At 45.0% G+C, this 14,300-nt stretch overlaps 2 protein-coding genes across 2 annotated transcripts; one reads left to right on the top strand and one right to left on the bottom strand.

Moving 5' to 3' along the window:
* The first annotated feature begins 2,307 nt into the window (after positions 1–2,307).
* On the top strand, positions 2,308–9,162 carry PHYHD1 (phytanoyl-CoA dioxygenase domain containing 1). The gene is made up of 11 exons (XM_021551445.2): positions 2,308–2,765; positions 3,570–3,728; positions 4,235–4,310; positions 4,442–4,489; positions 5,831–5,886; positions 6,062–6,124; positions 6,224–6,245; positions 6,603–6,731; positions 7,248–7,364; positions 7,489–7,615; positions 7,799–9,162. Exons 1-11 carry the CDS (start codon positions 2,571–2,573, stop codon positions 7,842–7,844), a joined length of 1,038 nt encoding a protein of 345 aa, XP_021407120.2. The 5' UTR covers positions 2,308–2,570; the 3' UTR covers positions 7,845–9,162.
* A 700-nt stretch (positions 9,163–9,862) lies between these two features.
* On the bottom strand, positions 9,863–14,287 carry DOLK (dolichol kinase). Its single transcript, XM_021551444.2, has 2 exons — positions 14,246–14,287; positions 9,863–12,351 (listed from the first exon to the last, which is right to left on the bottom strand). Exon 2 carries the CDS (start codon positions 12,261–12,263, stop codon positions 10,692–10,694), a length of 1,572 nt encoding a protein of 523 aa, XP_021407119.2. The 5' UTR covers positions 12,264–12,351; positions 14,246–14,287; the 3' UTR covers positions 9,863–10,691.
* Between the last annotated feature and the right edge of the window lie 13 nt (positions 14,288–14,300).

The raw sequence follows: 14,300 nt of genomic DNA, 5'->3' as shown, positions 1-14,300 counted from the left end.
AAATGCTGGCAGATAGTGTCTTTCCCGATTCATGAAGTGCAAGCCTGTGACTTGCAAAGAAAATTTGAGTTTCTGTGCAGCTCTTTTATTGTGTAGAAAGGTGTTTCTTTTGAGTTTTGCCTTCCCTCACTTCCTTTGTCTGTGACTACTTGGCCACAGTGACATTGGCCCCACTTCAGAGGGAGAACATAAGCAGGCTTTGAAACGGGTGAGTGGAAGTTTGTAATGCTGATTATTAATGACTTTTAATGAAATGCAAGACTGAACCAAGAAAGGAGAGGACAAAATGTCCCTTGTCATCTAAGGCTTACCTGGACCTCAGCTCCTTTTGGCTGGTTTACCTTTTGGAGAACTTACCTTGTCTTCGAGGAGCTGAGGAAAATCATGCTTCCTTTGCTCCTTGTTTCTTATTAAATATTCTTTCACTTGTTGCTGATTAAAGACTTCAGGAGAGGTGAGGTTGTCCAGTGGAAAATTTTCCTCCTTGATAGCCCTGGCAGCTCCACAGCAGCAGTTTTGGTGCAAGTGCTGAGCTGCTTGAGCTGGCTTGGCTCCAAATGGCTTCAATAGGAACCCTTATTGGGATAATTGTGCCAGTCCAAAAGGCATTTGAAACACATGATCTGCACCTTTCCTGCAGACATGGGATGGGCTTTGGCAGCCTCCAATGGAGCTTGCCAGAAGTTTTCTTGCAGAGCTGGCAGGAGAAAATGTTGACTCTGCAAAAAGCTCTTGGAGGGGGAGGAAGGGAAGGAAAAGGAGCCATTTCCCAGTTTTGTCTAAGTACTGTCAACCTTTCTGTGTAAACTTACTGGAGGGAAGGTTCTACAATGGTAGCATCCTTCTTTTTTGACTTTTTTTGGGCATTGTGTGGCCAGAGTGGTTTTCCTCTTGCTGGAAAGGTCTTTCTGAGCCTCAAAATTGCTGGAGTGGCAAAGAACCAGGAGGACTCTTAAGGACAGACATGGAGAGCTCCTGGAACCAGGATGGGTTTTATCTCCCACTAGCTGCTGCATTGTTTGCTGCGATCTGCTGTTTATATTGCTCCAAACATGCCATGGAACAGGAAAACTGTGGTTTGCTGCTGTGGCACGAACCAAAACAGCCTCTGGAGTCATCGTGTGTGCGTAAGGCAGGGAGTGGAGAAGGTGACGTGATAAATTGCTGGAAAAAACACCGTGTGTGGGAATGAGAAGGACATGACACGACAGTGACGGAGAGGGACTAAGGAGTGGCGTGGGAGCGTTTTCCAGGAGTGTTTCTCCAGGATTGCTGCCTCCTGGGGAGGGGTGAGATGGGTCACACAATCAACTTGCAGGCAACAGCCTACAGCTGGTTTTTTTTTCCCCACTGGTCATGCATCTTCCTTAAAAACTTTTCCACTCCATCAGCTGGAGGAAGGAGGAACTGCTGGAATGTTTTTTTGAGCTTTGCAGCATTGGAGACTGATTTATTTTCTTTTTTTTTTTTTTTTTTTTTTTCCCTTCAGGTTTGTAGTCCAGTGATTAAAGTCTCTGGCAGAATTTAGCTTTTTGAACTACTGAGTTTATATCCCTTGTGTACAGGGAAAAGCCTGAAAAAAAGTTAAACCCCTAATTTCTTCTTTATTTAAAAAAAAAAAAAAAGTTTTAGTAAGGTGCAGAGGGATTTTATCCACAATTCCCTTATGGAATAGAAAACTTAATTTTTTTCAAACAACCTCTCTTTAAATGGATTTTCATTTGCTAGGATGTAAACACTTTTCTGTGAGCATTTTGCATTCTTCCCTTTTGCTGGGTTTTCCTCTGGCTTGGGTGAATGATGTAAGAACACGCCCCCATGGTGTTATTTTTGTGAAGTGCTGCTGCAAGGGTGTTTTTCGGAGTTTCCTGTAGGAGCCAAACACATTTTCTTCTGGAGAGAAAAACCTTCCCCAGGGATTCCCGATGGGAGGGATGTGTTGGCTGGGAGCGCCACCGCTGGGCTGGCAACTGTTGCTCCCTCTCTGCCTTTTAGACCCACTTTGTGCATTTTCCCTCTCTGCTTTGAACTTCGGGTGCATTTGGCTTTACTTATTTCTAAGTATTACATGGACTTCTGGAGCTGCAGGAGAGTGAACAGAAGTGAAGGTGGAAATGACCAAAAGCAGCTGTGAATGAAAATAGCAGAAGTATTCTCTATGGGTTTTACCAAACCCTCAGAGAAAGCTTTTTACCACACTTTAGTGTGTCACCTCCTGGGCTTGGGAACTCTTTCAGAGGGCTGAAGTGCTGGCAGGACTCACTGACTAAGCAAAAAGGGCTCTGTAAGACCTTGAATCAGTACTTTAAACTTGTTCTAAGACATTTTGATCTTTTCTTCACACTTGAAACTTATTTTAACTCTCCCTTACTTACCCCTGTGATTACCAGTTTAACTGCGTTATTTTTAAATCTGGGTTATTAATTAAAAGCGATTCCTCCTTGGAGCTTAGGTGTTCATCAATTTGTGATTGCACTTGAATAGAAAATTTTTGTACGCTTTGTTACCACCAAGAGCCAAAGCACTACTGTGCAGTCCTGAATATCCTGGCCAGGAGCAAAGAACTGGTGATGGGGACAAAAATCTCTGGAGCTGTGCAAGAGTCCAACTGCCCAGCGCTGGCTTTTATCACATGCTGGGACAAGGATCACGTGGAGAGGCAGGGAGCCAGCCCTGCAGATCCCAGGTGGCATCGCCGTGCTGGAGGTGGGATCTGGGCAGTTTCTGCCCCCATGGCATCTGTGACCCAGCAGCAGATCCAGAAGGTAAGGAGCTGCTCTGCAGGGAGGGAGCGTGTCCAGAGTGCAGGCAGGTGACACAGATAGTTACTGCTAGTTAACCTGGCAGCAGGTCTAGCAAAGATCTGCTTTACAAACACTTCATATTCTCCTCAGCTTCTTCTATTATGTTGATTTTAGTGTGTGAGTGTCATGGCTACAAACTCTTCCTGGGGGTAGCTTGTCCCACAAAGCTCTTGGAGGGATTTCTCCTGTGCCCCTTCTGTCTGTATTGCTCAGCTCTCATCCCTGAACTCGAAATCCTCCAGGCAAAGGATAATCTCCAGGGTATTCTATATAAAGAAACTGAGTTCACTGCCAGGAGAATTCACTTTGTAAAGAATTGTGTAGTGAACTATGAGAAATCACCCAGGTATTTTTTTTTCCTCAAAGAGAACAAAGCTTTCCAGCTTGTAAAGGAATCTAATTCTGATTTGGCACACAGGCATGACTGCCCAGTTTGTGTTAGTGGGCTTGGTAGTAGAATAGCTGCTGGTTACAGGCATTAGATAAGATATCCTTGAACCACAAGAGGCTCTAGTGACGAGATCTTCTCTGTTTTGGGTAGACTGAGGGATTGAAATAGATTGTTATTAACTGTTTGGAATTTCAGCATCTTAATCTTTTACAATAGAAGCCCCTCCTGAAACTAAAAATTAAGAATATGCTGCCTGGCTGCAGAGCTGGAGCTGGGATGCTGTTCACGCTATAAAGGGCCAGAACAGTTTCCTCTTGCTTTGTGCTGCTTCTCCCAAGGACTCTGGGGAAGAGCAATCACCCTGTCTCTTCCAGTTCCACGAGGATGGCTTCCTCGTCCTGGAGCAGTTTTTCAGTGCAGAGGAGTGTGACAGCATGAGGAGCCAGATCCAGAGAATCGTGGCGGAGATGGAAGTGCCGCCGCACTGCCGCACCGCCTTCTCCACCAGGCAGGAGGAGCAGGTCCAGGAGCAGGTACCGAGGAGGGCAGGGCAGCCCTGTTGGAGAGCTGGGAAGAGGAAGGGAAAAGGCAAATTGCTGATCAGGGTTCACTCTGCGGGAACATGACCCTTCCTTCTAGCCGGGAGAGGAATTTGCTCTCCAGCTTTTTGCAAATGTTTGCTGGGGTCTTATCAAGAGTCTTATCAATGTGCGGCTCTGCTGTGCTTTCAACACCTGGTAGCCACAAGCAGCTCTCCCAGATCACTTTGTACATGTTCTGCAGACAGAAAACTGGTTATTTTCCAGGCAGCTAGCAAAAAAAAAAAAAGGGTAACCTCTATGTGAGAGGTTCTTGTAAAGCCCTGATCAGCACAAAGACATGTAGTGTTGTGGAAAGCCTTTTTGAGTGATTTTTCACTGTGTTTTGCTTATGCTGCGGCTTGGTGGGGAAAAGATGCAGGTGAGTGTTAATGTGTTGATTGAAAGTTAATTTATGTTTTTACAAGGATGCTGTCTTTATTGGGCTCTTATCCCTGCAGGGTAGCTCGGATTATTTCATAACCAGTGGAGACAAGATTAGATTCTTTTTTGAGAAAGGTGTTTTGGATGAGAAAGGTAAGCCCTGCAATGAGTTAGCTACACAGAGGGAATGGGGAAAAGCTGAGTGAGGGATTGGGGGCCAGTTTCCAGCTCAATTAATGATTCCTGCTTTTCAGACAATGTTAGATTATGGTTTTGTTTTGTAGGTAACTTTCTAATTCCAAAGGAGAAGTCTGTCAGCAAGATTGGCCATGGTATGTTTAAAGTATGGGGTTTGGAGAGGGATGGACAAAAGAGATCTGGCTTTCAGACATGAGGATTTCTCCAGACCTGCTCACTGTACATAACTGTCTCTGCAATTCTCTCCATGCTGCCCCTCACTCTCTGCTCTCAGAGGACTGGATCTTCTGTTCCAATCCTTTCCAAAAACCCCTTCTCAGAGGTTTTTCAGTGATGAATAGCTCAGAGTCACTGACATGCGAAAATTTGGACTTCAGCCCTTGGCTCTTTTATGTAACAGATTTGCTCTAAAAATTTACCACCTGAGACTGGTGACATTCAGTACAGACCAAACTCTCTCCTATGTCCTATGCCATGCTGGGTTGCTGATACTGAAGCTGTCCTTCCTTCTGTGGTGTCACCAACACCTTTTCTTTACCCATACTAGTCTGTTTGACCTATTTCTTCTCTCCCAGTTCCTGGACTTGCATTTTGATCCCTTTTGTTTTCCAACAATACATGGAAAATGAGAGCAGGATTCCCTGTGCCTGCAAATGTGAACTTTGTTCAGACTAAATTTCACTACAGTTGGAAATTCAGTACTGAGAGTTCTCGTTCTTTGGTTTTCTCAGAAAAACACTCTCCTCTTCCCAGGCCCACTGCCATTCTGTCACACTTCAGCTTTTCCTCAAGGGAAGTGAAAACAACTGTAGATTCCTGCTGACCCAGCAATTTAACAATGCAAAAGCCTTCTCTAGTCTTAATTTCTGTAATTACTAATTTTGGTCAAGTCTCATCCCTTGCCTGAGAGCAGCTCCTGCTGGATTTGAGCATCTGTCCTTGTGGCAGATCTGATCAGGATGAGCTGGAGGCACAACTCTGAGTCTTTGCTTTGTGCATTTGTCAGAGCTGTGCTGTAGCAAGAGCCTACACACAAACACCCTCTGACCTGCTGGTTGGGGCTCTCTGAAGGACACCAAAGATGAGCTCTAGCTCCTTTTTGCAATACTTCACTTTTCTAGTAGGTCTTAAGAGGTGTGTTTTTAAAGGATGAATTCACCCATATGCCTCAGGGTCATGTGTTGTCACTTGTGTAATATAATACTGAATCATACAATATTCCATTCTGTTCACTCTGTTATACACTGGCTTTTATATTTGTGCAGTTTGTGGCCAGGGAATGATTATATTTAGAATCTTTAATGATGACTGTACAACCTGTATGTGTCTTATCACCTTAGGTGTGATAAGTCACATTTATCCATCTTGGGAGGGATGAAAGTTTCTGGCTGCAATTTATCCTGCTTGGCTGTGGTGTCTGCAGCTCATCACTGAGAGTTGTTCCCTTCTCTTTCTGAAATCTTCTTTCCCCTTAGCTCTACACGCTTACGACCCTGTCTTCAAGCAAATCACCCACTCCCCCAAGGTGCAGGTGAGCTGTTATTGCTTCCTAGAATGGTCTTGGGGAAAAAAAATGCAGAGTAGTTAATTTAATTTTCTACACTCCCAGGGAAGTAATTTTGTCAGTGAAAGGAAATGTAAATATCTTCAAAGAATGATGCTAAATAGTGTGCAGAAAACATAAATCTTGGAAAATTTTCTGGCAGGAACTGGGAAGAAAACTAGGCCTTGAGAGACCAGTAGTTGTGCAGAGCATGTATATCTTCAAGGTATAGTAACTCAAGTTGTCTTGTCATTCAAGAAATAAGACCCTGTTAAGTGGGAAGCTGTGAAATTCTTCACACATCACTTTTTTTTTTTTGTTGCAGCAACCTCGTATTGGTGGTGAAGGTGAGATTTGTGTTATCTCTATATCACACTGCAGGAAATACTCCTTTAGGAAAGGAATAGTACCAGGGAAAAGGCTCAGAATCAGACTTAAACCTGTGAGTTTGCTGGTTCAAACCTTCTTAAAATAATCTTTGAAAGCCACATTTTTTCAGAAAAGTTTCTATGTCATATGCAGCTTGAACAAAGAGCTGCTTTTATGTTTGCAGCAGGCTAAAAGGTGGTATTTTTATGTAATATTTAATGTATGTGATAGGTGGGTGGGCAGGGGAGGGCTCTGAGTTGGGGAGATGCAACCCTGAAGTCTTCCTAGGAGATCTGAATCCCATTAAAGACCACAATGACAGTCTCTTCTTGCAGTGACACCACACCAGGATGCCAGTTTCCTGCACACGGAGCCCCTGGGCAGGATCCTGGGGTTCTGGATTGCCCTGGAAGATGCCACACAGGAGAATGGCTGCTTGTGGTTCATCCCTGGCTCTCACACCAGTAAGAGCATGTGTGTGACCACTGCTGGTCACCAGCAGAATTCTGCTTTTCCCCATCTCTAGAGCACACAGTGCAGCTTTAAAACTTCTGGTCACCTAAAGATTCACGCAGTGAGTGTAATCATAATGCTCTTCAGGTTTTAAGCTACTAATTCTTCAAATCCTGGAGCCAACTGTACACATATCATGGTTTATGCTCCTATAGAAAGCACAAATGGATCAAATGTTGATTTTGTGTGTGTGACTATTTGTGTTCCTGAGGGTCTGTTGCAAAGCACAGAAGGGGCCAAAAAGGCAAACAAATGGCAGCTGTTTTATCTGTTTCTGCCACAGCTGGGAAATCCTAAATTTCTACTTAATGAAAAAGACCCCACCCAAATTACTAAGGGAAATGTAAATATAGTAATAATAAAGTTCCTATCATTACCAAGAGAAATCACTGATAGTGTTCCTTTGCTGTACAGAATGTAGCCAGGTGTTTAATTTTTATGTGTTTGCTTCTTCTGTGGATTTGCAGATGGGATTAACAGGAGGATGGTCCGTGCACCTTCAGGTGCCTCAACGTGTGTAGAGTTTGTAGGCTCAGAGCCAGCCTACGATGACAAGCAGTTCATACCTCTGCCCATAAGTAAAGGTACGAACAGCTCAAGAAAACACAAGGGAGCTAAAATCATATTTTAACCCTGCACCTTCCCTCCCACTGGAAAGCCAGAGCTCATCTTTTGGAAAAGAGCAGTCCAGGTGATTCTTTCCCACAGGTGGACTCATCCTCATCCATGGCGAGGTTGTCCATAAGAGTGAACTCAACAGCTCGGAGTCCTCTCGCCACGTGTTCACCTTCCATGTGATGGAAGCCAAAGGCACCACCTGGAGCAAAGAGAACTGGTAAGGTTGTGATCCTCACCCGTGGCTGAGGAAATTGAAGCCTTTCCAATGCAATAGTTGGGATAACTGTTGGGGGTCTTGCCTGTACAGTTTGTTGGTAGTGCCTCAGCCGGCATTGATTTCATACCTGCAGATCTGGAATAGCCTCTGAAATTTTGCTTTCTCCTCTTCTTTACTCCCTAGGCTTCAGCCAACCCCTGAGCTGCCTTTTCCATCGCTCTACACTTGAAGTCAGTGGCTGGCTTGTGGAGTCAATAGCTGATCAATATTCCTTTCTGATTGTTCATTCACAATCTCTTTAAAAGCAACCTTCACTAGATCAGCTCTCAATGTTAATTTATCCTTCTCCTCAAAACCAGGACCATTATAACAGCCCAAAACCTGCAGTAGACAGAAGCTTCTACTGCAGCAGGAGCCGTGCCAGTATGAGAGTAGTCTCCCAGTCCTTTTAGTAAGGAAACACCTTCAGTCTTGAAAACAAACCAGTGAACACCATTGCACCTTGACTGGGACCACTTACCAAGTATTTCTCCTTGCAGATACTCAGTGTTTTCCTGTGTTTAAGAGCTTAAATGCATTTCTTGGCTGGTTGACTCCAGCAATGCAGGTAAACATCTTGTGGGGAGATGTTTGATTTTCACCCCTAGTTTTCTGTGTTATTGTTGGAATAACAGTGATATAAAACAATCTTCTTGTGGGTGAAATGAAGCAAGAGGTCTGCTTTTTATAGTCAATCTTCTAAATACTCCTGGCAGACAGTAGCTGTTTTATCTCTTAGTGTGATTAAAAATACAACAATTTTTAAAGATTCATGTTGAAATGATGGAAACAAAGAACTTCAATCAAACTTTTTACACTTAAATAAAAAGATAGAAATTATTCTTTTCATCTCCATCATCTTTTCTTTGAGGAAGACACAGTGTGACCTTCTTCCAACAGATGGGGACAGTGCTGAATTGTCTGGTGAGCAGCTGGAACTCTCAATATGTACAAGAATAATTTCTATCCCCAAAACCTCACCAAACCCAAACCAGCTTATAGCAAGGAATGTTTGGAAATGCAAGCTACATCTCAGGAAAGCTCCAGTCTGTATCCTGAACTGAACAGAAGCTGTGTAGGTGTGATTTCACCAGCACTGGTACAGTGGCAACCCTGAGATAGGAGCCCAGTGTCACCAATACAGGAATTATATCAGAGTAACCCTAAGGCTGCTGAGGGCTGTGGTAGAGTGGACCCAAATCTTACTGACTCATCCCTTTCAAAAGTAAATTGGGGAGATGGGTCATGGCAACAGCAGGAACATTGAATGCAAAGTTTCTGAATTCAAAAATGACCTTTCCTACAGTTTGTTTGAAAGCTGGAAGCAGGGTGGAAGGAAAGCAAATTTCTCTGGTGCAATTTATGACATCAGTGGTGAAGGCTGTGGCTTGTGACAGAAACAACTCAAGTTTTTTTTTAGAATTTTGCTGAGAAAGGATAATTTGTCCTGTACACTACCAGCACCAAAACCATCTACTTCAAGTGCATAAATAAAATAAAAAAACCTGGATTGATTGGCAGGATTTCCTGTTAAATGTGAAGGAAACAGCCCAGCAGTTGTTGAGTTTGGCTTCCTACAGAGTACCTGACAATTTACTGTGTTAGTAACCAGCTGTGGCATCCTCAGGAAAAGCAGCACCAAATCCCAGGAGCCCTTCCCAGGCAGGAGGATGAATTGGGCAATGCTGCTGCTCAGCTATTCCAGTCCTGGCTTGCTGCAGGGACACACAATATTGGATTCTGGAGCCAATTCTGCTGACTCAGGGACTGGTTTCACTCCACCCCTGGTCTTAGGCCCCCTCCCCAGGCATGGCCTCAGAGCTACAGGCCTGCAGGACAGTGTTGGGTAAGGTGCCTTGGACTTCCCCCAGACTGTTCCCAAAAGTGAATTAAAAAAGGGTCAGAAGTGAACTTCATGATGCAAACTAGAAGCCTGGGATGACAATCTCCTGCTTGGACACATCCCTGGAGACAGGAAGGACACTTGTGTTTTGTTCTAATGGACGCTGGGCAAATCAGTGAGAAGAGACTGTTGATACAGAAGGGTTTCATAGATAGAAATGAAGTGGGTTTTTTGGCCACAAAATGGTAGTTGTAATTTTAATTAAATGGATGGAATTCAGTAGCTTTAGTCAATTTCTTGATAGAAGCATTTTTATACATTATTTGATTAAACATCTGGCTGAAAAAAAATGAAAAGTAGGAAAGTGTAATAGTAGAAAATTTTATTGACTTTGACAGGTGTTCTGCTTTCAGGATTAATGTGTAATTTATTTTAGCTGTGATTTAGCTTAATTCCCCCCTTCCTCCCAGTATTCATTCCAAGTTAATTTGGATGTTAAATCTTGAGAAAGATAAAACATTTTTCTTGCTGAAGCAAACTTCAGGGCTGAAGATTCACTGTTCTTATTTGTATGGTCTGGAATGAGCAGTGTCTGACATCCCCAAACCTTCACCACCCACCCACCCTGGATAACTCAGCTGTGGCAGCTACTGATTTTGGATTTGTGTTTGTGTATCGTGGTGTGGTTTTGGCTCTTGCTGATGAGGACTGGACATAGCTGGACACTTGTACCTGGTTCCTGTGCCCCCCCCAATTATCAAACATGCTTTACATCGTGCTTATACAGACATGAGAGTTCACACATCAAACACAAGACAAGACTCAGTACAGAAAACAAGGTACAGTACAGAGGTAGCAACATCTGAGAGACTTGCTTGTTTATTTTTTCCCCTCTAATTGACTTACCTCTTCTTCCTCTGCTTCCCTTGTGCACCCAGAAGAAACTTAAATTGCATTATTAAACACAAGTGCTGCTTTTATCGGTTGTGTTTGTTGCTGTTAGAACATAAATCCGTCTATTTTCGACAGGAGTAAGAACAAGACCAAATCAAAACCTGTTTTAAAATAGTCTTTCTCATTTCTGTTCTCAACAGCTTTCTCTGCTGTACCAAAACATCACCTTTGAGCTTTCATTAAAGTGCATTTTCTAGTACCTTTCTCTAGGAAGGGAGAAAACTGTTCCTGGAAGTGCTTCTATGCCATGAGCATGATCTGGAGGTAGAGAGGCAACAGCAGATTATCAATTTGAGTAGTGTAAGCTTCCAAAAGAGAAACCAAACTCACAGATGCCAGAATCCAGGCATAGCTAGAGTTCAGATTCACACTGCTGTCAAAGATCAGAATGAGAGCCACAGCAATGATCTGAGCAAAAATAGCTGTCATTGTCCCTTCAAAGGTCTTCTTTGTTCCTGGCCATTTGATTTCCCCCATTGTACTGCCAAAAACAGAGGCAATGGTGTCTCCTACCCCTACTGCCAACACCCCAGAGTAGGGCACCAGTGCTCCTGCCCCAGACAAGGTGCCTTTAGGAGCACATGATCTGGGAAACAACCACACTGGGAGGGACATGCCGAGGAGGAGATAAATATGAGTCAAGATGAGAGGTCCACTGTCTCTTTCATCCAAGAAGAGAGAGAGCAAATGCCTCAGGGTTTGTCCAAAAGGTTTGATCCTGAAGTACCGGATGTACTCTAAGAAGATAAACACTGCCAGACACAGCACTGCAGCAACGTAGAGGAGCTGGCGGTCATAAATTAGTCCAGGAACATAAGTAGCTACAACAATGAAGTGGAAATATTTCCTGGTTATAGTCGAGGCCTGGTGTTTTTTAGATTCAGATGATCTCTTAGCATTCTGGTAGAAAACCACCCCACATGCTAAGGCAGCCAAGAAAGTCCAATACACAAGGAGGTAAAGTCTTGTCTGTGTCTGAAACAGAAACTGGAGCAGCCAGAACAAAGGGTTCCTCTGGATCAGTCGGTACAGCCACGGCATGATGACCCCTAAGCCTAACACTGCTGTCATCATGTGGAAAAACATGGAGGAGATCCATGTGCCTGAATCCATGAAAATGAAGAGCACGGTGAAAAAAAGACCAAGAAGAACAACTCCAACAACTGCTACCAGAAGGAAGAAGTCAGTGGGATCCCCTCTGCCCTCGATTACATTCAGTGAGCGTTTAATGAGCTGGTTGAGAACAAAACTTATACCTCCGAGAACCAGCAGCGCTTCCCCGGGAGTAAAACATCGAGGCAACAAGTACAGCAAGATCATACTGAGGTAGACGAAAATGAGCAGCACTTCCAGAACCTCTATCACTTCGGAGACAGTCAAGGAATGTTTCATGGTGTAGATAATTACGCTGCCAGCAACACCAGTCAGGATGCAAGTGTTGGTTGGCACAGGTTTGGTGATGCCAACCGCCAAGACGGACAGGAAGAGAGCGAGCAGCATTCCCGTGGAAGCCACCACGATGCCAAAGCGCTCGAAGTAGACGATGCCGGCAGCCCTGCACCTCTCCTTCATCACCACCCCCAGCAGGGGGATGACCATGCTGGCAGGCAGGAGGCCGCTGTTGGCTGCACCCCGGAACTGGAAGACAGCCCCGCCCTGCTGCAGCAGCCAGTCCCATTTGAACTGGGCGTAGAAGGCCTGGACGGCCAAAGCCACGGCGCACCAGGAGAAGCGGTCCCACACCACCGCGTGCACCGCCAGCACCGCGGTGAACACCAGCAGCGACTCCACCAGCACTGCCCTGTTCGACATGACTCCAGCCCAGCCTGCTCAGGCCTGCACAACTTCACCAGTCTCAGCTGCCTGTTAGGAAGAATTCCCTTCCATGCTACTGCAATTGCTATTAAAAAAAAAAAAAAGCAAGCAATTAAAGCAACTACTTGGACAGCTGAAGTGTTTGCACAGCTATTTGGTTCTTAAACTCAAACTCATAGTTAAGTGCTAATTGCTAAAGTCAACACACAGATGAATTAAAAAAAAAGTGAGGTGAGTAAATCCTGCAGTTCATCTTCTCTAAGTGAAGGCTCACAGCTCACTGACAGCTGCAAACCAAGCTTTGCTTTAAACGTTTGGACTGGAGGGTAAGCAGTTAAGATAATCAGCCACAGGCACATTTACTCTCTTAGGTTAAATCTCATCTTATCTCCCTCAAAGAATTGTGGGCATTGACAACACTGACAGCTGCACTGCAAACCAAGCTTTGCTTTAAACGTCTGGACTGGAGGGTAAGCAGTTAAAATATTCAGCAACAGCCACATTTACTCTGTTAGGTTAAATCTTATCTCCTTCAAAGAATTGTGGGCATTGACATCATTGTGCAATTCTCACCAGCATTTATTGCTTTCTGGTGACCCTGATTTCTCTATGGATACATCATTTGATAATGGGCCATATGTAAACCTCTACCATTACACTGGCCTCTCTTCTGGGGTCTTTGAAGTTCTCCTGTTCTTTATGTCTATTGGAAATATTATGGTTGATCCAGCTGTGAAAAGGGCTTACTTTATCCCTTCTGGACCACCCTTAAGCTGATTAGCAGCAAAGTCTTACTAAATTCTGCTCCCCCAGTCTCAATGCCAGTATCTACATCAGCTCCCTCATGGAAGACCAGAAGTTTATTTAAGGTTCTCTTTTGGGTTTTCAGCCAGTGTTGAATGGTGACACTAGATTACAAAGCTGACAAAGTAATAGCAATATTACTGAGAAATTATTACAGTTTGTACTGTAAAACTTTCTTAGCGTGTCTGCAGTGTTTAGATATTTATAACCTTGTACTGAAAACTTACTGATGGATTGCTTTTTGGCATCCTTATTCATATAGCCTGAAATACTTGATTGCCAAACACCTTCATTACATGCACTGTTGCTACACAGCTCCTTCAGGCCAAATGTCATTTCTTGTCATTGCAATTAATTTTTAAACAGGAGAAGAATTAATCATACAGTCAATAAACCAGAACTGGTCTGGGCAATATCTACCTCCAACCAATAACAGTTTTTGGGTTGTACTCCCTGCTGTTTCTGAGCACTGGGGAGGGGGAAGCCTAAGGCTTATTTGAGAAGAAGCAGAGTAAATGCCACCTGCCAGCCAAAGACAGAGTCCTCCTACTCAGTCTGGCAACCTTAAGGTTGCACCCCAGCTCCCGTATCGATGGCATTACAGCTTCCCCGCCGGGCTGCAAGAGTAGGTAGAAATTCACCCTGCCTGAGGTCTCTGATGGAGCGGCTCTGAATGCTTAGACCTGACAGTCTATATTTCACTAATGAGTTATTTCGTTTTCTTGTGCCTGCCGCAATCCCCTCCTCCGCACCTTCTTTCAGGTACTGTGAAGCTCCTCGGCACTGCCGCTCTCATCATCGAACGGGACCCACCGCCCTGCGGATCGAGCCGGACCCAGCGTTTTCTGCCCGTCTCCTGCTCCGCATGCCGGCTGCTCAGGGCGGGGAAGCTTCCCACTGACGTGCTGCCAAACATCCGGGCTGCAGCCCCTGATTGCTCCCTCTCTTCCCCACGACCCCGCAGCGTTGTGGACGCCCCTCAACCCGCGGGCTGCCCGCACCTGCTCGCCGCCGCCTCCTGTCCCCCTCAACCGCGACACCCACATCCCAGCCTCCGCTACTGGGAACGGCATCCGCCCGCGGGCGATGCCGGAGGCGCTCCCGGGTGGTTCCCGATTCCAGCGCGGATCTTGTGCTCCGGCCCGACCGCCCCGGGGAGCCCAGCCCGCACCCACCTCGCAGGGCGCCGCCATCTTGCCGCGCCGCCAGTCACATGACCCACGCGCGGGG

Source organism: Lonchura striata, chromosome 22 (assembly GCF_046129695.1).
Source record: "Lonchura striata isolate bLonStr1 chromosome 22, bLonStr1.mat, whole genome shotgun sequence".
NCBI classification, from domain to species: domain Eukaryota; kingdom Metazoa; phylum Chordata; class Aves; order Passeriformes; family Estrildidae; genus Lonchura; species Lonchura striata.
Note: the sequence above shows the minus strand (reverse complement) of the source record. Positions and strands in the feature narration are given on the sequence as shown.